This window comes from Thamnophis sirtalis, unplaced genomic scaffold (assembly GCF_051295495.1).
Source record: "Thamnophis sirtalis isolate CommonGarterSnake01/CBP01778 unplaced genomic scaffold, rThaSir2_p1.2 scaffold_2, whole genome shotgun sequence".
In the NCBI taxonomy this organism is placed as follows: Eukaryota; Metazoa; Chordata; class Lepidosauria; order Squamata; family Natricidae; genus Thamnophis; species Thamnophis sirtalis.
This window is the reverse complement of record NW_028261382.1, coordinates 86,602,745-86,622,919: the sequence shown is the minus strand read 5'-3', so window position 1 is coordinate 86,622,919 and position 20,175 is coordinate 86,602,745. Positions and strand designations below refer to the sequence as shown.

General features: G+C 43.3%; 1 protein-coding gene across 2 annotated transcripts in view; it reads left to right on the top strand.

The window, feature by feature from the left end:
* SLC37A2 (solute carrier family 37 member 2) overlaps window positions 1–19,888 on the top strand; it is a 46,736-nt gene extending 26,848 nt beyond the window's left edge. The window contains exons 6-19 of one of the 2 annotated variants that reach the window (XM_087706309.1): window positions 595–671; window positions 2,347–2,513; window positions 4,607–4,644; window positions 4,894–5,061; window positions 6,647–6,737; window positions 7,976–8,038; window positions 8,545–8,630; window positions 9,774–9,822; window positions 10,268–10,341; window positions 12,202–12,280; window positions 13,434–13,531; window positions 14,082–14,146; window positions 16,873–16,920; window positions 17,349–19,888. In XM_087706309.1, coding sequence (XP_087562435.1) covers window positions 595–671; window positions 2,347–2,513; window positions 4,607–4,644; window positions 4,894–5,061; window positions 6,647–6,737; window positions 7,976–8,038; window positions 8,545–8,630; window positions 9,774–9,822; window positions 10,268–10,341; window positions 12,202–12,280; window positions 13,434–13,531; window positions 14,082–14,146; window positions 16,873–16,891 — 1,074 coding nt within the window. In that variant the 3' untranslated portion in view covers window positions 16,892–16,920; window positions 17,349–19,888. The remainder of the gene's footprint in view (window positions 1–594; window positions 672–2,346; window positions 2,514–4,606; window positions 4,645–4,893; window positions 5,062–6,646; window positions 6,738–7,975; window positions 8,039–8,544; window positions 8,631–9,773; window positions 9,823–10,267; window positions 10,342–12,201; window positions 12,281–13,433; window positions 13,532–14,081; window positions 14,147–16,872; window positions 16,921–17,348) is intronic. The other variant, XM_087706310.1, reaches the window with a different exon arrangement.
* The last annotated feature ends 287 nt before the right edge of the window (window positions 19,889–20,175 follow it).

The following is a 20,175-nucleotide window of genomic DNA, read 5'->3' as shown; positions in this document are numbered from 1 at the left end:
ATAGAAAACTTTGTTATTAAACATTATGGATGTTTAGCTAGAATAGGATATAAGGATTTAGTGTCATTGGAGGATTTTAGAAATAGTAAATGAAATGCCAGTATGTGGTTATGTATTAAATCTTGGTATATTTTATGATGAAGGACGTTTAAACGACTATATTCAAAGGAAAATGGAGGTATGATGACGGTAACATGTATAAATCTCTGAGTTAAAATACTTGAGTTAATATGAATTACGCTTGATGACTGTGGAAGAGATGCACGAAAGTCTTTTGTAACCAACTGATACACTTTCTACAGTATGTAAGAATGGAAGATTTTATGTGTTGTGTTTGTTTTGAAGATTAAAAAAAAATAACTGCAGCGATTCACTTAACAACCGTGGCAAGAGAAGTTGCAAAAATGTGGACAAATCCACTTATCAACTGCTTCACCTTAGCAACAGAGAAATGTTGGGATGAATTGTAGCCGTACATCCAAGACTTACCTGCGCATGTCTGCGCATGTGAGAGAGAGAGAGTGAATGCATACAGGTAAGAAGCAGGCCCTTCCAGCAGTTCACTGGTTTTTCCCCTCTTGTGCCCTCTATTAGATCCTGAATGGCTTGGCTCAGACAACCGGTTGGCCTTCGGTGGTGACGTGTGTCGGCAACTGGTTTGGAAAGGGGAAGTGAGTTTCGTTTCTTCGTGCCTTGCAGATTGTTCTTTGCTTTCCAATCTCGGTTGCTTCACTTTAATCCCTAGAAGGAAGTCTTTGATTTGTTCCCACACTGGACAGGAAATGCAACCCTGCACAGTTAAATGGGACAGTGGTTTGATTGGTTCCACCACAAAACCGTGTTCGACTAAAGGGCGCTTGACGAAACCGCATAGCTGACATCATCACAGCGCGACAACAGCACGGAGAAAAAAGCACGCTGTAAACGCTAAACCTAAAATTAACCCCTAAACCTAAACCTAACCCCCCTAAACCTAATCCTAAACCTAACCCTTAACCTAACCCTTAACCTAACGCTAAACCTAATCCTAACCCTTAACCTAACCCTAAACCTAACTCTAACCCTTAACCTAACCCTTAACCTAACCCTAACCCTTACCTTAACTTGAATCGGCTTGCTTTCAAAGCGCTATTTAAAGCGCCCTTCTTTCTCCGCGCTCGCTGTTGTCACCCTGTTGATGACATCAGCGACATGGTTTAATCGGGCGCGCTTTAGTCGAGCGTGGTTTTGTTGTGCCACGGTTTGATTGATTGCCTGTATCTTCTTATGCTTTGCATGCTGGCCCGGTGACTTCTGCCCTAAAGGAGAGCTGTCCTCTTTGAACCCTGCAGTGACTCTTTGAGATGGTTCCGATGACTGATCATTGGAAATCGGCTATGATAAACGTCATTGCTGGGTCGCTCAAATCCAAGTTGAACTGCATGTTATCCCTTATACCTCACGACTTTCAAGTGGGGTGCAAGGCTGCCTCAGTTTTTCAGCTCCCAGAGCTGTATTTGGCCTTTCAATGTTATATAAAGGATGTAGGATACAGGATAAAGACAGAGCTGGAGCCAGAACACAAATTAAATGATACTGTCAGATCCCTAAAAGTGATACTGCCATTCAATTGGGAGTAGGGGGGCCTCGGAGTTAAATCACTAGCTGTACTTGTAACAACTGAGCGTTACAACTTTACCACTGGTTTCCTGTCATCGGAAGACTGAAGGTCCCAGCACCTCTGGAGGGATGTTTATGATGGCCATGTGGGATATCTTACTTTAATGTCTAACTAGAGATAGCCAGTGTTTTATTCGACTCTCAGGGCAGAAGAGTTAAGGAAGCATCTTCACACTTGTGTATTGGTCAGAATCTGCATTCAGACAAAGGGGAGGGGTCATTATCAGTTTAATCCCACTTGCATTGCCTAAAGGGTTTCAGATGCTGCTTTGCCTCTAATGGTTTCCATCCTGCTTGTTTAAAGGTTCCTTTTGAAATAATCCGTTTCAAGAGTCTTTACTTTCTTAAGTTAGGAGAGGAGCCGTTACAGATACTTAATTTAATTCACTTTTTGCTTTTTAAAAAATAGCACAATTTAATACAAAGTGAATATGTGCCATCCAGATGTTTGGGGCATCAGTTCTTACCAGCCCCAACTAGCATGGTCAGTGGTACAAGATTGTGGGAGCTGTCAGTCAAAAATTCTGGGATGTTTACCTGTAGGTTGAAGCATTGATCCGAACTGCCAGAGACCTGTCATGGAACCAATTCCCAACAAGTGCTGAACCACATGTAGATTCCCATCTGCCTCTGAGAACTAAGTCAAAAAAGACAGAAATTTACAATAGGTCTTTTGTTTCTTGCCAGGAGAGGTTTAATCATGGGCATCTGGAATTCACACACATCTGTCGGGAACATCTTGGGGTCCTTGATTGCTGGCATCTGGGTCTCCAAGGCATGGGGACTGTCCTTCATTGTGCCTGGTATCATCATAGCTTTCATGGGTGTTGTCTGCTTCCTGTTCCTCATCGAATGTAAGTCTTGTATGAAACATAACCACTTACTTTTTAGAATAGAACAGGACAGAATAGAATAGAAGTAAAGGTAAATGTAAAGGTTCCCCTTGCACATATGTGCTAGTCGTTCCCGACACTATGGGGCAGTGCTCATCTCCATTTCAAAGCCGAAGAGCCAGTGCTGTCCGAAAAAGTCTCTGTGGTCATGTGGCTACTTGCATTTTTTATGTGCTTTTGAACTGCTAGGTTGACAGAAGCTGGGACAAGTAACAGGAGCTCACTCGGTTATGCGGCGCTCAGCGTCTTAGCCACTGAATCTCTATAGAATAGAATAGAATAGGATACAGGATACAGAATACAGAATAGAACAGAATATAGAATAGTGGAATGGAGAATAGAATAGAATAGAATAGAATACAGAATACAGAATAGAACAGAATATAGAATAGTGGAATGGAGAATAGAATAGAATAGAATAGAATAGAATAGAATAGAATAGAATAGAATAGAGTTGGAGGGGACCACTTGTCCCAGCTTCTGCCAACCTAGCAGTTCGAAAGCACATAAAAATGCAAATAGAAAAATAGGGACCCCCTTAGTGGGAAGGTAAGAGTGTTCCATGCGGCTTCAGCATTTAGTCATGCCAGCCACATAACCACAGAGACATCTTCGGACAGCGCTGGCTCTTCGGCTTTGAAAGAGAGATGAGCACCACCCCCTAGAGTCGGGAACGACTAGCACATATGTGCAAGGGGAACCTTTACCTTTAATTCTAGCAGTCAGAATTCCCAAGATGGTGTATTGTGACCAACTTCCTCCCCTCCCTAAGTGAAAAATGTGTGAAATGGGGTTAAAACCCTTAATTTCCCCCTGCAGCAGAGATCGACCCTGAAAATTATTATTTTTAGCTGAAATGTCTGCAGTGCTAAATATTTTAATATGACCCAGGAGAAAAAAAATATATCCAGTTCAATGAATGTCTTCTAACTAAAACTTTATGGTTTTTGCTAGCGAAATGATAGGTAAATAATACTTAATCTAAATATGTGTAAATAACATATTGTGTCAGGCTGAATCAGTTTCTCAAATTGCAAAAAAAAAAAAAAGATGAACAAAAATGCTACAGATTTAAATAAAAGTAATTCTCACATTTTGGATCATGCAAGCCATAATTGTCATAACATCAACACAGAGAAATATCTTGATGATGTGTTAATGAGATCAGCTCAGTTGAAGGTGGGGGAGCCGGGGGGGGGGGGGGGGGCTCTAATGTTTCTTATTTCCTGGGCCACATTTTATTCAAGTGGCTGTCACCACCTAGTGGCAGGTAACAACATTACTACATTCTTTGCCAGAAAATTACTTCGATACATGTATTTTACCAGGAAACATAAGTAAGGCAGGGACAAAAAGTCAGCACTGCTTCTTCCTCAGCATACTCATGCACTCCGAATCCATTGGCGATGTCCATTTTGCTGTCATTCATGGAGACCTAACCCTAATCCTAAATGGATTTGCCTCCCAGTGGGGTTTTCTCAGGTGTTTTACCAGGAAAGGTAGATAATGGATCTTCGAAAAGTCAGTTCCCTCCTGAGCATACCGATGCATCTCTGAATCCATTGGCCATGTCCATTTTGCACTCTGAATTCACGGAGACCTCGCCCAAACCCTAACTGAATTTGTTGTTTATTATTTATAATTCCCTTATCTACCATATGTACCTTTACACCTATTGGCAGTCCAGGGGTGGGTTTCTCGCCCCGTTCCAACCGGTTCGGTTGGAACGGGGCTGGCGGCGTCCTCATGCACGCGCACAGTGCACGCATGCGCACTAGCATCTGTGCGATGCTCCAGCTGCTCCTGGAGGATCGCGCAGGCGCTGTATGCGTCCTGCGCATGCATGGAAGTGCAGAACTCGTCAAAACCGGGTAAGAAACGCGGGCGGGTGGGTGGACCCTTCGGCGTTCCCGGAAGTTACTTACTTCCGGGTTCGCCGACCAACCAGTTCGCGGGGACCGCCACGAACCGCCTGAAACCCACCCCTGTGGCAGTCCCTACCGTCTGTTGGAGAAATCATTAATTTCAAATAAAATATTGTTTCCATCTTTCAGATCCAGAAGATGTTGACTGCAGCCCTCCTCTTCACCACGTAAGTTTTATCTGGGAATAAATACATTTTGTTTGTCACAAAAAGTGGTCACATGACCCTAGGACACTGCAAACATCTTACGTACAAGCCAGTTGACAAGTGTCCAAATTTTGATCACGAGGCCAAGGGGATGCTGCAATGGTCATAAGGGTGGAAAACAGCCATAAGTCAATTTTTAAGTGCCATTGTAACTTCAGTCACTAAACAGTTGTAATTCGAAGACTACCATATATGTTTGTTTTTATACAGGAGGCCAGTTCTGATGAGAAAGGTCTGGAGGCAGGACACTCCATCAGTGACGGGAGCCTGAATGCTTCTACCAACAGCCGAGAAAATATCATTGACATGGTGGATCATGACAAAGGCTCTGGGGAGGACCGAGAAGCCATCAGTTTCATTGATGCCCTCAAGATTCCTGTGAGTGCACTTATCAGTAAGCTGTCAAACCACCAAGAGCCGAAGTGGCGCAGTGGTTAAGGTGCAGTACTGCAGGCCACTTCAGCTGACTGTTATCTGCAGTTCAGCGGTTCTAATCTCACCGGCTCAAGGTTGACTCAGCCTTCCATCCTTCCGAGGTGGGTGAAATGAGGACCCAGACTGTGGGGGCGATATGCTGACTCTGTAAACCGCTTAGAGAGGGCTGAAAGCCCTATGAAGCAGTATATAAGTCTAACTGCTATTGCTATTGCTACTGTTGGCCAAAGAGAAGGCTGAAAGAATGGATGTCCATCTTGCAACTTGTGGATGGCAATCTGGACCCACATAGAATCCACAATGACATCAAAATGAGATCAGTATGTCATGACATCTTCATGCCAATCATCCTGGGGATTTCATTTGCTTCCCAACCAACATCTATGGATGACAGTTTGATTTTGGTCTAAAGCAAGTGCAGGGGGCATGCTTAGCCTTTCTCTCCACACACAGATCTCAGCTCCGAATCATTTTTTCTCTTCCTTGGAATTATTCCCAACAGGCAACCAATTTAAAAGGATCATGCCAGCATCTTTAGTACAGTGGATCTAATAGCAACTGCAGTGCTAGTGATGATTTTGAACCAAGTAAGATATTAGCTGCGTGGTGGCCTAGAAGTGAAGACCCTCGCCTCCCACTTGGAAGGTTGAGAGTTCAATTCTAGGCAGCGACAGATGTTTCTCTACCAGGGTGCAAAGAGAAAACATTTGCTGAGAACTCCACATAGGCATCGGGAAGAGTACCCAGCCAGTAAATGCTAGTTCCATTCTGTTGCCCTGACTCATTTCATTCATTTTATTATATTTATATGCTGCCCTTTCCCCCCGAAGGGGACTCAGGGCGGCTAACAAATCAAATCAGGGAAGGGAGGGTTCAGACAAAAAAATAAAAAATGAAACATAACAATACATAATTTAAAAACACACAACAGTCATACCATTCGAGACGGGGGCAACAGCTCTTTAGCCCCAGGCCTGTCGGAACAGCCAGGTTTTAACAGCTTTGCGGAAGGCCTGGAGGGTGGTGAGGGTTCGAATCTCCACGGGGAGCTCGTTCCAAAGGGTCGGAGCAGCCACAGAGAAGGCTCTCCTCCGGGTAGTCGCCAGTCGACACTGGCCGGCGGATGGAATTCGGAGGAGGCCTAATCTGTGGGATCTAATCGGTCTAGTGGAGGTATATTCCGCATAGCCCTTAAAACCTGGCTGTTCCGACAGGCCTGGGGCTAAAGAGCTTTTGCCCCCCTTCTCGAATGGTATGACTGTTGTGTGCTTTTAAATTGTGTATTGTTATGTTCGTCTTTTTTATTCCCTGTCTGAAACCCCTTCCCTGATTTGAATTTTGAACCGCCTTGAGTCCCCTTTGGGGAAAAGGGCGGCATATAAATGTAATAAATCCAATCCAATCCAAATCAGGAAAGTTAGATCATTGATCTTCTGCCCAGCATCAGACGTTGCTTTTTCTGCCTCCTAACTGATTTTGAGCATTTGCTGATGACTAATCCCTCTCTTTGTCTCTCTCGTCATTGCAGGGAGTGATCGAATTTTCATTCTGCCTTTTGTTTGCCAAACTCGTCAGCTACACCTTTCTCTATTGGTTGCCGCTTTACATCGTGAATGTTGGTGAGTCAGGAGCAAGTTACTTCTGATCCCCAAATGATAATGCTGGTCCAGGAAGTTTTGACCTACTTGAGCAAGTTTGATTTATGGTGTTTCCAAGGACTGTTTTGACACATAACTATCCAGCACATCAAATTTCAGCCCGTTGCATGCCAGCTAAATTTAATGGCACAACTGCAGGACCTTGAAAGCTGTTGCGTCAACTCTAAATCAGGATTAAGAAATTCAGGGGGGGGGGGAACCCGCAGAGTCTATCTCCTAGCATGGAAAATTCCAGACTCTGCCACAATTATCACATAGTCTTGCTTATTCTGCACCCAGCCCCTCCCTGGGTGCAGAATAAGCAAGTTAAATGTGGGCTTTGGTTGGCGAAACATTGGCCAACATATTAATAGAGCATTACTTGAGAAAAGTAACACTCTGGAGCAGTGTTTCTCAACCTTGGCAACTTGAAGATGTCTGGACTTCAACTCCCAGAATTCCCCAGCCAGCATTTGCTGGCTGGGGAATTCTGGGAGTTGAAGTCCAGACATCTTCAAGTAGCCAAGGTTGAGAAACACTGCTCTGGAACTATGTGAATCCTTGTGTGCTAAAGATTTTCAAGTCAACTATTTTGGAACAAAATAGATCAAAGTAAGTTGGAGCTTACTATCCAGCTTACTATTCTCGAGGTTGAATGGCCATGACTCTTCAAATGATGAACAGTAGTTTCCCCAATGCTGCTAATGAAGATCTTGTGTTATTTTTTAAATTGGACCTTTGAAGTATGCATGTAATGCCTTGCAGCTGTGAGGTGCTGCTGATCCAAATAGAAATAGATCATGTTGGGGTTGGCATACATAGCAATTGTCAGACTTGGATGCTTACTTCAAAACTCCTTTCCCACTTTGAATCCTACCTATTGTTCAGCCCAACAAAACATGTTCTCTGCCATGGGTCGTTGACCATCGTTCGTTCATTCATGTTGAGAGCCGAGGTGGCGCAGTGGTTAAATGCAGCACTGCAGGCTACTTCAGCTGACTGCAGTTCTGCAGTTCGGCTGTTCAAATCTCGCCGGCTCAGGGTTGACTCAACCTTCCATCCTTCCGAGGTGGGTAAAATGAGGACCCGGATTGTTGTCAGGGGCAATATGCTGACTCTGTAAGCCGCTTAGAGAGGGCTGAAAGCCCTATGAAGCGGTATATAAGTCTAACTGCTATTGCTATTGCTATGTTTACTCCTCTTCCTTTCTGTTGTTGCAGCTCGCTTAAGTGCAAAAGAAGCTGGAGATATGTCAACTCTGTTTGATGTTGGTGGCATTATTGGTAAGTTGGATTGATTTCCCTGGAGCCTTCTTTTCATTTCTGCATCAGAGTCTAGGAAAAGGGGTGGCGTTGGGGCGATGAGTTGACAGTCAAGAGCAGGCATGGGTAGGAAGCGTTTGGGTGCAAATTCCACCCAAAGAATTTTCAATATTTGGGTGGCTTCTTCAGTGATTCGCACATCATGAAGCATTTCTTGACTCCAAAACAACAATCATCAAACTCCTTCCCCTGCATTTAAATTTAGATTGCTGAAATGAAAGTAGGGCCACCAAATCTTGGCTGGAAGAATCTGGGTGAAGACTAGATGTCAGCCAGCAATTATGCTTTTCTTTGTGTTTTTGCTGCCGTTCCATTTCTTCCGGCAGCTCTCATGGAAAGTAGCTGGGAGCTCAGTTCTGCTCTGGAAAACACAACTCTGGACTTAAGTGTAGGATCGGCACCTGCCTTCCCACCAGCTCTTAGCTTTGGCATCTTCTGCTGTGAAACTATACCTTTTTGTCCTGCAGGTGGCATTGTGGCTGGTCTCATATCGGACTACACTGGAGGCAGGGCCACCACTTGCTGTGCAATGCTTATCCTGGCAGCTCCCATGGTGAGTATTCCCATATCACCTCCAGGTTCATAAGTACTGTATCATTTTGGGAGGAGAAACTACAGTGTTTCCCTGAAAATAAGACCGGGTCTTATTATTATTATTTTTTGCCACCAAAAAAAGGCAACAGGTCTTATTTTCGGGGGATGTCTAATTACTGACTCACCTCGCCGTGGTGGCACTGACAGCCCAGCATGAGCCTGCTACCAGCCCACTTCTTCTGCCGCTGCTTGCGTGTGTCGCCTCCGGCTTCCGTTTTGCCATCAGAGACCTTCCGGAAGGCCTCTGCAGCCGATAAAAGAGTTCCGGATCAATCCAGAGCTCTGTTATCGGCTGCAGAGGGTTTTCCAGAAGGGCTCTGGCGGCAAAACGGAAGCTGGGGCGACGTGTGTGAGCGATGGCAAGTGGCCACAGAAGAAGTGGGCCTGCAAGGCAAGGCAGGTATCGGCGTGTGTGAGGCCTGGTAAGTAGGGCAGCTCCCGCATCTCCACACTAGCTTAATTTTCACCCATGTGTCTCACCTCACCTCGTGCACCCCGGAATGGGCGGGGTCTTAACTAGGGCTTATTTTGAGGGTAGGGCACACGTGTAAAAAAATCAAGCTAGGACTTACTTTCGGGGTAGGTTGTATTTTTGGGGAAAATGGTATGTAAGAAGATTGTTAGCTTTATGCAGTATTCTGGTTGATCATTGATGGAAAAGCTAGTGTTGAATTAAATAAACATTTCACTGGCAGTTTTTATGTGCTGCAATCTGATTTGCAAATAGTTCCATCTCATTATATATTTTACCAAATAAGCCATAATTGTCTGAGATTGTACAACAAGCTAAGCAGAATTCAAGCAAACCTTGGCCTATATTTTAGAGGCAAGGTAGCCTCTAAGCCCCTCTTCCAACTTTAGGTTGTCTTGATGTTTTGAAGCAAAGTTCCCACAATTGTTTGCCTTTAGCCACGCTGCTTGCAATTAATGGAAAGTTTGAAGAGTCCCAGATATTTTTTGAAGATGGTATTGTCAAAAATAATCAGCAATATAAAATGAGTCTGTGGCCACCACCTGTTTGAGACAGGCGCTCTGTTCCAAGTTGCTGGTGCATTTTTCTTTATGGATGAATTCTCACTTGTTGCTTTGCTTTTGGTTCCAGCTCTTTCTGTACAACTATGTTGGCCAAAATGGACTAGGTACATCCATAGGTAAGATCGCATTCCTTTCTGGAGATTTTTTTTTGCTACAAATGCATGTTAACTTCCCAAAAGAAAATCTGGACTGAGGTGGCGCAGTGGTTAAATGCAGCACTGCAGGCTACTGCTAGATCAGCAGGTCAGCGGTTCAAATCTCACCGGCTCAGGGTTGACTCAGCCTTCCATCCTTCCGAGGTGGGTAAAATGAGGACCCAGATTGTTGGGGGCAATATGCTGACTCTCTGTAAACCGCTTAGAGAGGCCTGAAAGGCCTATGAAGCGGTATATAAGTCTACTGCTATTGCTATTGCTATTCTCACATTACACTGACCTGGAGAGCAATATTTGTTCTAGACAGCCTTTTTGTTTATAAGCCAAGGACTACCTGTCCTTAACTGGAAAATAACCTGGTTAGGTTGTAGGGCTGACGATCCTCTTCCTTTTTTCTTTTCTTCAGCAATGCTCATTATCTGTGGTGCCCTTGTCAATGGCCCCTATGCTCTCATTACAACCGCCGTGTCAGCTGATTTGGTAAGGATGAACTTGTTCTTTATTCTTTATTCTTTATCCTACTACTTTTTGGCTTGCCATCTGAGTCAACGCTGGCAACCCACAACTTTTAATTCACTCGGGTGCAGTTTTGCAGCCCTGCATGTGTGCGTTTGTGGATTTTTATTTCAGTTTCCCCCCGAGGGGAGGCGATACTTTGCACAACTATAATTTAGTGAATTAAAACAGTGGCCAGACTTCACATATACGTAATGTGGAGTTCATCCCTCATTTGGCATCAAATGTCAAAACACCCTGATTCTGATATACATGGCTATGGATGAAATACCTTGCATCTTCATCTGCTTTAAATTTTCTGAGCTTGAACAGACTCAGATTTTATGTGCCTAGCACAGTGGTTCATTTACGTGGGCACAGCTAAGACATTTCTTTCCACCCAGTATAACACGACACCTTGGATCAGTGAATCTCAGGAGAACGGAAATTCTTGGCTTAAAGCAACTCATAGAAGTTGAAACTTGGAAGGAATTTGAAACTTGGAAGAGAGCTGATTCAAAGCAATTCTATTTATCCAGCAGATATTCTGGAAAGGTTTTCTGATTCTCCCATGGGCCAACCCTTCTCCATAGTAACTGTTCATGTAAAAAAAAAAAATCTTCACTCCTCTTTTTGGCTGAAACTGATAAATATCTAGATGATCTTTATTGCAGCAAAAATTGTAATTGTCACAGGAAGCTGTCAAAGACAAAACACAGAAAAACAGAAATTACACTATGTAGTAAGCAAATTATCAGCCTTAGCAGGGGTGGGTTTCTTGCCCCATTCCAACCGGTTCGGTTGGAACGGGGCCGGCGGCGTCCTCGTGCACGTGCGGGGTGCACGCATGCGTACTAGCGTCTGCGCGACGCTCCAGCTGCTCCTGGCCGATCGCACAGGCGCTGTATGCATCCTGCGCATGCGTGGAAGCGCAGAACTCGTCAAAACCGGGTAAGGACCGCGGGCGGGCGGGTGCGCCCTTCGCCGTTCCTGGAAGTTACTTACTTCCGGGTTCGGCGACCAACCGGTTCGCAGGGACCGCCGTGAACCGGTTGAAACCCACCCCTAAGCCTAAGCAAACTATTTGCACCCTGAGTCCTTCATATAGGATTCAGAAAGCATTCATTTGCCAGTCCTAAGAGTCAACTAAAACTGTTTTATACCCATGGACAAATAAAATGTAAGATATTTTTGAGCTCTGGGAAATTGCACACTGGTACTTGTGCACTCATCATAAGCTGTTCAAGCACTGTTCAAGTTTTTTCTTTGCAATTGTTTATATTATTATTATGTGGTTAATCTTTGGTGAGATTCACAGCCTTTGGGGCTGGTTGGTAGTTCAACAGCTCGAGTCCTAACCAAGGACCTAGCAACTGTTAAGGTAACGTTGGAGGATATAAGCTTTTCCAAGTAGGGCGGTTTTTTTGTAGAATCAGAATGTTCAAGTCTGATAAATTTAAAATTTCCAAATAGCCAGGTAGCCCTTTGGGTATTGCTCCAAGGGCTCCAATTACAATCGGGACAACACACGATTTCTTTTTCCACAGTCGCTCAACTTCAATTTGCAAATCCCGGTATTTTGTGATTTTTTTTCTTGCTTTTATCTTCAATTCGTGCATCACCAGGTATTGCAATGTCAATGAACCAAGCTTTTTTCTTTTCAACTATTGTTATGTCAGGTGTGTTGTGGACCAAGTGCCTGTCAGTCTGGATTCTGAAGTCCCACAAGATCTTGACTTTCTGGTTCTCTAAAACCTTCTCAACCTGATGGTCCCAGTGGTTTTTGATGTACTCAAATCCAAACATCATCATCATCATTATTATCATTATTATTATTATTTCCAGGGTACTCATGAAAGTCTTCAGGGAAACGCAAAAGCTCTCTCCACAGTCACAGCCATCATTGATGGAACAGGTTCTGTAGGTAAGTAGCCACATGGCTGCCAGTTTAATCCTTGATTGCATTTTAAGAAACCTTGGTTGGGCTTAGTAAAGATCTTAGTAAAATTGAGGATTTTTTTCGTAACAATGAGAAATGGATAGACTTTGCTTCACACAGGTAGTCCTTGAATGACGACTCAAATTCACAGAACATCACAACTGAATCATAAATAGCTTTGGGGCTGTCCATAACAGTCGTTAATCAATTGGTTGTAAGTGAAGGATTACCTTGCTAATACAATGCGATCCATTTTGAGTCTGAATCCACTCTTACGAATGGCTAGCACAAAGGTCCGCATTGTCTGGTCCCGGAAACATTCAAACAGCTGCACAGGCAGGGATTTATGTTGACCCACAACCTTACCACCTTTCCTGCAGTTGTGTCTGCATCTGAAAGAACAACATTTTGAACACATTATCTTGTCCAGTTGAAGCTATCAAGTAATTCTCCGCGTTAAAAATGGTTCTCATATTTAGATACCACCCAGAAGATCCCCAAAGGTATTTTATTGTCCATTGTGCTGAATTTATATTTTACCGACAAAGAAATAAAGGGAGTCGGTAAAATGTAAATAAATATAAATTGTTGGTAAAATATAAATTCAGTACAAATATAGTTTCTCGCGAAAGTGACTGCCTGCGAAGGCTCCTGGATTGGGGCTGAAAGGCAAAAGCAGAAGCTGTATGCTCCCTCCCATATTTGGGTCAACCAGATTGCCCTGATAGACCAGTTTCACCAGGAAACAATACTTCGTTGTCCATCGTTTCCTTCACAACTCTAGCTAAGGACCTTGTTCCCACCTGGCATGTTATGTCATGGTCTGTAACCACATGCTTGTGGTTACCTCATTTCCCCTTCTTCACCACCTTGAGGACCTAAGCAAAGACTCCCAACTCTACCATCATGGAAGATGTGCAGCATCTACATCAGTGGTCTCCAACCTTGGCAACTTTAAGACCTGTGGACTTCCAACTCCCAGAGTTCTTCAGCCAGCAAAGCTGGCTGAGGAACTCTGGGAGTTGAAGTCCACAGGTCTTAAAGTTGCCAAGGTTGGAGACCACTGATCTACATGACATGAGCTGGACTTTCGTTGGGCTCCTCGGATGCTGATCTTTGGTGTGGTTTCCATTTTCAGGTGCTGCTCTTGGACCTTTGCTAGCAGGTTTGATCTCCAGCTCTGGCTGGGATAATGTCTTCTACATGTTGATTTCAGCCGATATTTTGGCGTGTCTGGTAAGTACTTTTCAGGAACTTTCTGCTCCCACTTAGCAGTCAATTAAATTTGTTTCACTAAATGTGAATGGCAGAAGGTGAATTCTTCTTCCAGTTGCACTTTTTAAAACAAAAAACAAATTGGGGACCTGCATCACGAAATTTGGAAAGAAGCAATTAATAGAAGACAGTGCATTGGTTGGAGGAGCATGAATGCCTTACATTTGTATTAAAATAAACCGGATAAATGTAATTTGTTTAGAGCCGAGGTGGTGCAGTGGTTAAATGCAGCACTGCAGGCTACTTCAGCTGACTGCAGTTCTGCAGTTCGGCTGTTCAAATCTCACCGGCTCAAGGTTGACTCAGCCTTCCATCCTTCCGAGGTGGGTAAAATGAGGACCCGGATTGTTGTTGGGGGCAATATGCTGACTCTGTAAACCGCTTAGAGAGGGCTGAAAGCCCTATGAAGCGGTATATAAGTCTAACTGCTATTGCTAATCCACTATAAACGTTTGCTCAGACTTACAAAATTCATGGACAAAGTAATTTTGAGCGTGTCTTCTGCTTTCAGCTCCTTTCACGAGTGGTATTCAAAGAAATTCGAGATTGGTGTGGCTGCTATACAAGAAAAAGAGGGTAAGTATTTGAAAAAAGCCATATTCCAGATATTGATAACCTGTGTTCCAGTCCTTTGGAAAAGTTCCAGTACAAAATTCCCTAAATTTTCAACATTATGAATCTCATTTTGCTTCCCAAATTCATGGACGCCTAACTCTAACCCTGCAGCCATGAGACAAACCAAAATCTCCAAATCTGTAATGTCCCCTTAACTGATACCATATGTTGTTATAGCTTTTGTTGGAAGCCGAGGTGGCGCAGTGGTTAGAGTGCAGTTCTGCAGGCCACTTCAGCTGACTGCTAACTGCAGTTCGGCGGTTCAAATCTCACCGGCTCAAGGTTGACTCAGCCTTCCATCCTTCCGAGGTGGGTGAAATGAGGACCCAGACTTTGGGGGTGATATGCTGACTCTGTAAACCGCTTAGAGAGGGCTGAAAGCCCTATGAAGCGGTATATAAGTCTAACTGCTATTGCTATCAATAATATGGGATACAAAATAACTTGTCTGAATATATTCACTATTTGTCTCTTCCTACTTAATGGAGAGAGAAAAAAATGTGCAAATCTGAAGTATAGGATTCCTTGCCGCATTAATTTTCCTTCTGTCTTGTGGCAACTCTTGAGTTCAATGCAGCTGTGGAAGTTCTGCGAGCGAAATATGCTTCTGGTGGCCTATTTATATTTTAAAAATTAAAAACGATGCATGAAAATGGCAGGAGTATTTGAGAAGTTCTAGCCTTGGGAGTGCTGAACTAAATGAGAAAAGAATTTGGCCTGTTATAAAGCAGCATTCAGTGAAAGCCATAGCCAACTCTGAAATAACATGCCGGTTTGATAGTAGATTCACACACACACACACACACACACACACACACACACACACACACACACACACACACACACACACACACACACTAGTGATGTCAGATGGGCTCCTGTAATTTCAACACAAGCCTAAACATGTTGAATTCATCATAGAACTCACTTGAGTAGGTCACAATTTTCAGGTTGTTTGTTTTGATAAACCTGTCACTCCAAACTTGTTGCTCAACAGCTTCATATTCCTTAACTTCTAAACAGTTTGGGGATGAATGTTATAAGTCCAATGGTTGGAAGGCAAGAATGTGGGAACGTGTACTCTAAACCATGCCTATTGAGAGAGGGTGGTCCTCTTTTTTACTAGAGCCAATTAATTAGTTCACCCAAAAATCAATTAACGAATTCAATGAATTTCAACTTGAGGAAACTTCACACAAGGCATCTTGGGAAATAATTAGCATTACTGCAGACTTGACTATTACTTGTCCCAAGAAAGCTTTCCACATCATACTAGGTGCATCTGAGGCTCTATATCCTAATCTCCTAATCTTGTTAACATTCAGGGTTCAAGACCGACCACCAAGTGTTTTCCATTCTAGTCCTGTTCCCTATTTTTCCTTAATAATCTGTGGTTACCAGGTATACTTGGAGGTCTGGAGGTGGATTGCAAGTCCCTTGTAAAGGGGAAAAAATGGAGAAAGGGGAAATGAGATTTTTCCAAAATCAGGATCATTCTTTCTTTTTCATCAGTGATCTTGCTTTGGCTCATGTTTGTTTGTTTGTTTCTTTCTTTCTTTCTTTCTTTCCTTCTTTCTTTCTTCTTTCTCTTTCTTTCTTCTTTCTCTTTTTCTTTCTTGCTTGCTTGCTTCCTTCTTTCTTTCTTTCCTTCTTTTCCTTCCTTCCTTCCTTCCTTCCTTCCTTCCTTCCTTCCTTCCTTCCTTCCTTCCTTCCTTCCTTCCTTTCTTTCTTTCTTATATTTTTATACTGCCTGACTCGTTCCCTGAGTCTGTTATTAGAAACAGTGACGGCATATTGTCCTTCCCTCTTTTTTCAACTGACTTTTGTCCTCAGTCTAGGAGCATCTGATTTAAAGCTTCTCCTTAAATCAGGGCATAACTTAACTAAGCAGGGCCCATTTAGTAAGTTATGCCCTAATGTAAAGGGTAGCTTTAGGTTTTGAGAAGGTTTTAAGTTAATCCACAAGCAAGGCACCACCAAAAGAAAGACCCCGTCTTTGAGGGTCTCTTGCTTAAGAAAGCCAACAGGTGCAGCTCAAGATCTTTGGCAAACAGGCAGGTTCCTATAAGATGTTGCTTGGGTGAATGCGCCCAGGAGAGACAGCGGTCAATGGGAGTTGCCCCTTGCTGGGAACAGTTAGCCCAACCATTGAGAGTCGTGACCCGTCAAAACCGCGCTCGACTAAACTGCGCTCGATTAAACCGCGTTGCTGATGTCATCAACAGGGCGACAACAGCCAGCGCGGAGAAAGAAGGGCGCTTTAAATAGCGCTTTGAAAGCAAGCCGATTCAACTTAAGGTAAGGGTTAGCTTTAGGGTTAGGTTTAGGGTTAGGTTAAAGGTTAGGTTTAGGGTTAGGGTTAGGTTAAGCGTTAGGGTTAGGGTTAGGTTAAGGGTTAGATTTAGGGTTAGGTTTAGGATTAAGTTTAGGGGGGTTAGGTTTAGGTTTAGGGGTTAATTTTAGGTTTAGGGTTTACAGCGTGCTTCTGTCTCCACACTGTTGTCGCCCTGTTGATGACGTCAGTGACGCGGTTTAGTCAGGCGCAGTTTAGTCAAGCTCGGTTTTGTGGGTGAACCATTGAGAATCACTACTTTACAAGCAAAGAACCCTGCTGAATGTCTTCTGCATACGCTTTTCCATCTTCCTCCAAGATACCTGGGTCCATTTTATGTTAATTATATTTGCAGGTCAATCACCATTTTTTGAACAGTCATGCTCTGGGGCCATAAATCCCGGTAAGTCTGTTGTAAGCCCCTGGTGTACCTTGATAGGTCTCTTGGCTTTGGTGTCTTTGGTTCCAATCATTAAAGATGTTCTTGACCTCCTACACCTTCTGGGAATCTTTTTTTTCTTGAGTATCTGGTGGTGGAGAAAAATCAAAGTCTCTGAGAGAGAGCCTTGCTCAGTGATTAGAGTTCTTGGGATTTCTGCACTCTTTTCTTGATTAAAGGAAGAACTGAACCTTCAAGCTTCCGATGTCTTCTTTTTCCTGCCTTTTGAAGGCTAAGCCTAAAATGCAGTTGGTGACTCTTGAATAGGATGTGCAGGTGGCACCGTTTGGCCTCGGTTGGGATCCTGAGAGGTTCTCCCAAGGTCTTTCTCATATACCATTAAACCATCTGACCTGATGACATTTCTAATGTTATCCTCTTGTGTGTTGCAGCTTTAAAGAATTCTGATGTGGTCTGCCTGGCTGTAGGAGTCCATCGAGGCAAGAAGAAACAGCATTGCCAAGAGGGTCATTTTTTTTGCCCTCCACCTACGCATGTGGGATGAATTAATGACGCTCCAATGTGCTCCAGAGACAAAACTTTTCCTACTAAAAAAGCTAGCCAGGTCAATCACTGGCTTCACTTTAGGTTTTTTAAAATGATTGACGGTGGAAAGCAGGGGGAAAAAAATACAACAATAGAAAAAGAATGAGCATATTTTGGATCCAGTTGGGAGTCCCCATATTTTCGTTTTTTCTATCAGTTGCCAGATGCATTCCATTTTGTTTTTTATTATTAAAAACAAAGAACCAGTCCAGGGTTCGTTTCTCCACCTGGAGGAAGAAAAAGCTTCAGTCCTCTTGCTGCTTCTTCCACAGTCCTATTTTTTTTTCATTTCTGGAGATGTTTTCATTTTATGCAAAACCACTGCCAAGTGTTTAATTTGAATTACAAGAACAACCCAGGGAAAAGAGGTTTCCTCCTAAGCCAAACACTTTTTTTAAAAAACTAAAAGTTGTATGTTAATGATAGCTATTTCTACTACAAGGACATGAAGCCCGATGTAAAATAATACCACCAGCAGAGGCTGTCACAGGGTGAGCTCAGAATGGTGCTAATAAACCATCCTTAAACTCAGAAAGAAAATAGCAATAGCAGTTAGACTTATATACCGCTTCATAGGGCTTTCAGCCCTCTCTAAGCGGTTTACAGAGTCAGCGTATCGCCCCCAACAACAATCCGGGTCCTCATTTTACCCACCTCGGAAGGATGGAAGGCTGAGTCAACCCTGAGCCAGTGAGATTTGAACAGCCGAACTGCAGAACTGCAGAACTGCAGTCAGCTGAAGTAGCCTGCAGTGCTGCATTTAACCACTGCGCCACCTCAGCTCCTACAACTTGTGTTGTAGAGGTGAATAACATTTGGGAGGGAAAGGCTAGTGAGCTTCAGAAAAATGAGACATGGTAAACATTTGGTTGTTGTTAAACCTGCAACTTTAAGGGATATGTCAGAAGAAGGAAACCACAAGCCACGTCCACAACTCTTGTCAGAAGACCAAATCATCCCGTTGTCTAATTCCTACTTTAAGTCTCCTTGAAATATCTTCAACTATAAAATATCCTTGAAATATCTTCAACTGGAAAGCCAATGGAAGGCTAATGCAATGATTTCTTCTTATTGAAAGGAAGAAACATTTAGAAGAAATGTTAAATGTTCTCACCCTCCCCTGCTTGCAATTGGTCAGTTGCAAATGGTCAAGTGTGATCAAGACTTCTGGGATCAACTGGATCTAATTTGGACACACAGGAATGAAAACAACCCATCTTCATTGAGCCGGATTTGAGACTTTGTGCATTTAATCTCTTTTTTTTTTTTTTCATATCTCACACCAACACAAGAGAGCTGTTGCTCTTGATGCAAACATGGCCAACACATTTTGCTGTGAGCTCTTTTTTACCCCAATTGTCTCTGGGCAAAAAAATTATAGTGGATGTCAAACTATTCAAATTGGATGTTTGGAAGAACAGCCAGATCAGCAGAATGGGGGTTTCGTTCTGATCTGGGATATACTACATTCCTCTGGGGATGTGTTTGAGTTTGTTGAAGATGGCCTCCAGGGTAAAACACCTGTCTTCAGATCATCCGTTGCACAGAGATTCCTTAAGAGTTAGGTGTGAAGGAATGCAAGATTTAGGTCTCTGTGGAGCCCCTATTCTACTTTTGTTAAAGCTTGTCACCTAATGTTATCTTCCCTGGAGAAGAAAATGCTAGTAAAATTATCCTAGGGGATTAATAAAGGGTGCTTACATTTAACTCAGTTATCAATAGGCCAGGGATGTGTTTTGTCTTTCATTAAGTACAGTCATTGTATTTTCAGTGGACTGCAGTGGACTTCAAATACTTCAAGGAACCACTTAAAGAAAGAGATGCAATAGAGTGGTCTTTAAATGGTCCCCTCGACCTCTCTAATTTATCTCAAATCACAATGGAAGGCCTCATGAAGGGAATTTCATCCTCCCTTCCAAATTAGGATTCTCCCCCCCCCCAGATTAGTGAACTCAACCAAGGAAGCTGCAGAGGGATTAAAAGAGCCTTGTCTGTGAAATTCAGAAGAGAGTAAGTTCAACAGTGCTAAGTCAAATTGGAAAGTATTTCAGCCAAATTAAGAGATATCAGGAACCCCACTAGCAAAAGTTTATGTCATAACAACTCTTATAGGCTTTTAGTTCAGAGGTATCCAACCTTAGCAACTCGAAGACCTGTGAACTTCAACTCCCAGAATTCCCCAGCCAGCTATGGAAGAATTTTGGGAATTGAAGTCCACAAGCCTTAAGGTTGCCAAAATTGGACACCCCTGCTATAGATTAATATGAAGCTCTGGATAGTTTATGTAATGTTTACCATCTTGTCTGTAGAAGAACTTGCTAGTGATGAAATCTTGTGATGTACTAGTTCCATTCGTGTAACAAGTAAAGACTCGCCATGAATTTTATTTATACTGTAGCGTATTTCGTTCGGGTCTGCGGAGGTATGAGACTAATGGCCAGGTCTAAAGTAGGCCAGACTCATACCTTAACTTGCCTTGTGTATTTGGTTCGCCCACGGTTCGCCCACATAACACCGATCCTCCGTGAGCTGCGCTGGCTACCTGTTGATCTCCGGGTGCGCTTCAAGGTGCTACTCACCATTCATAAAGCCCTCCATGGTAGTGGATCTGACTATTTGAGAGACCGCCTTCTGCCAATTACCTCCCTTCGTCCCATCAGATCGCACAGAGTA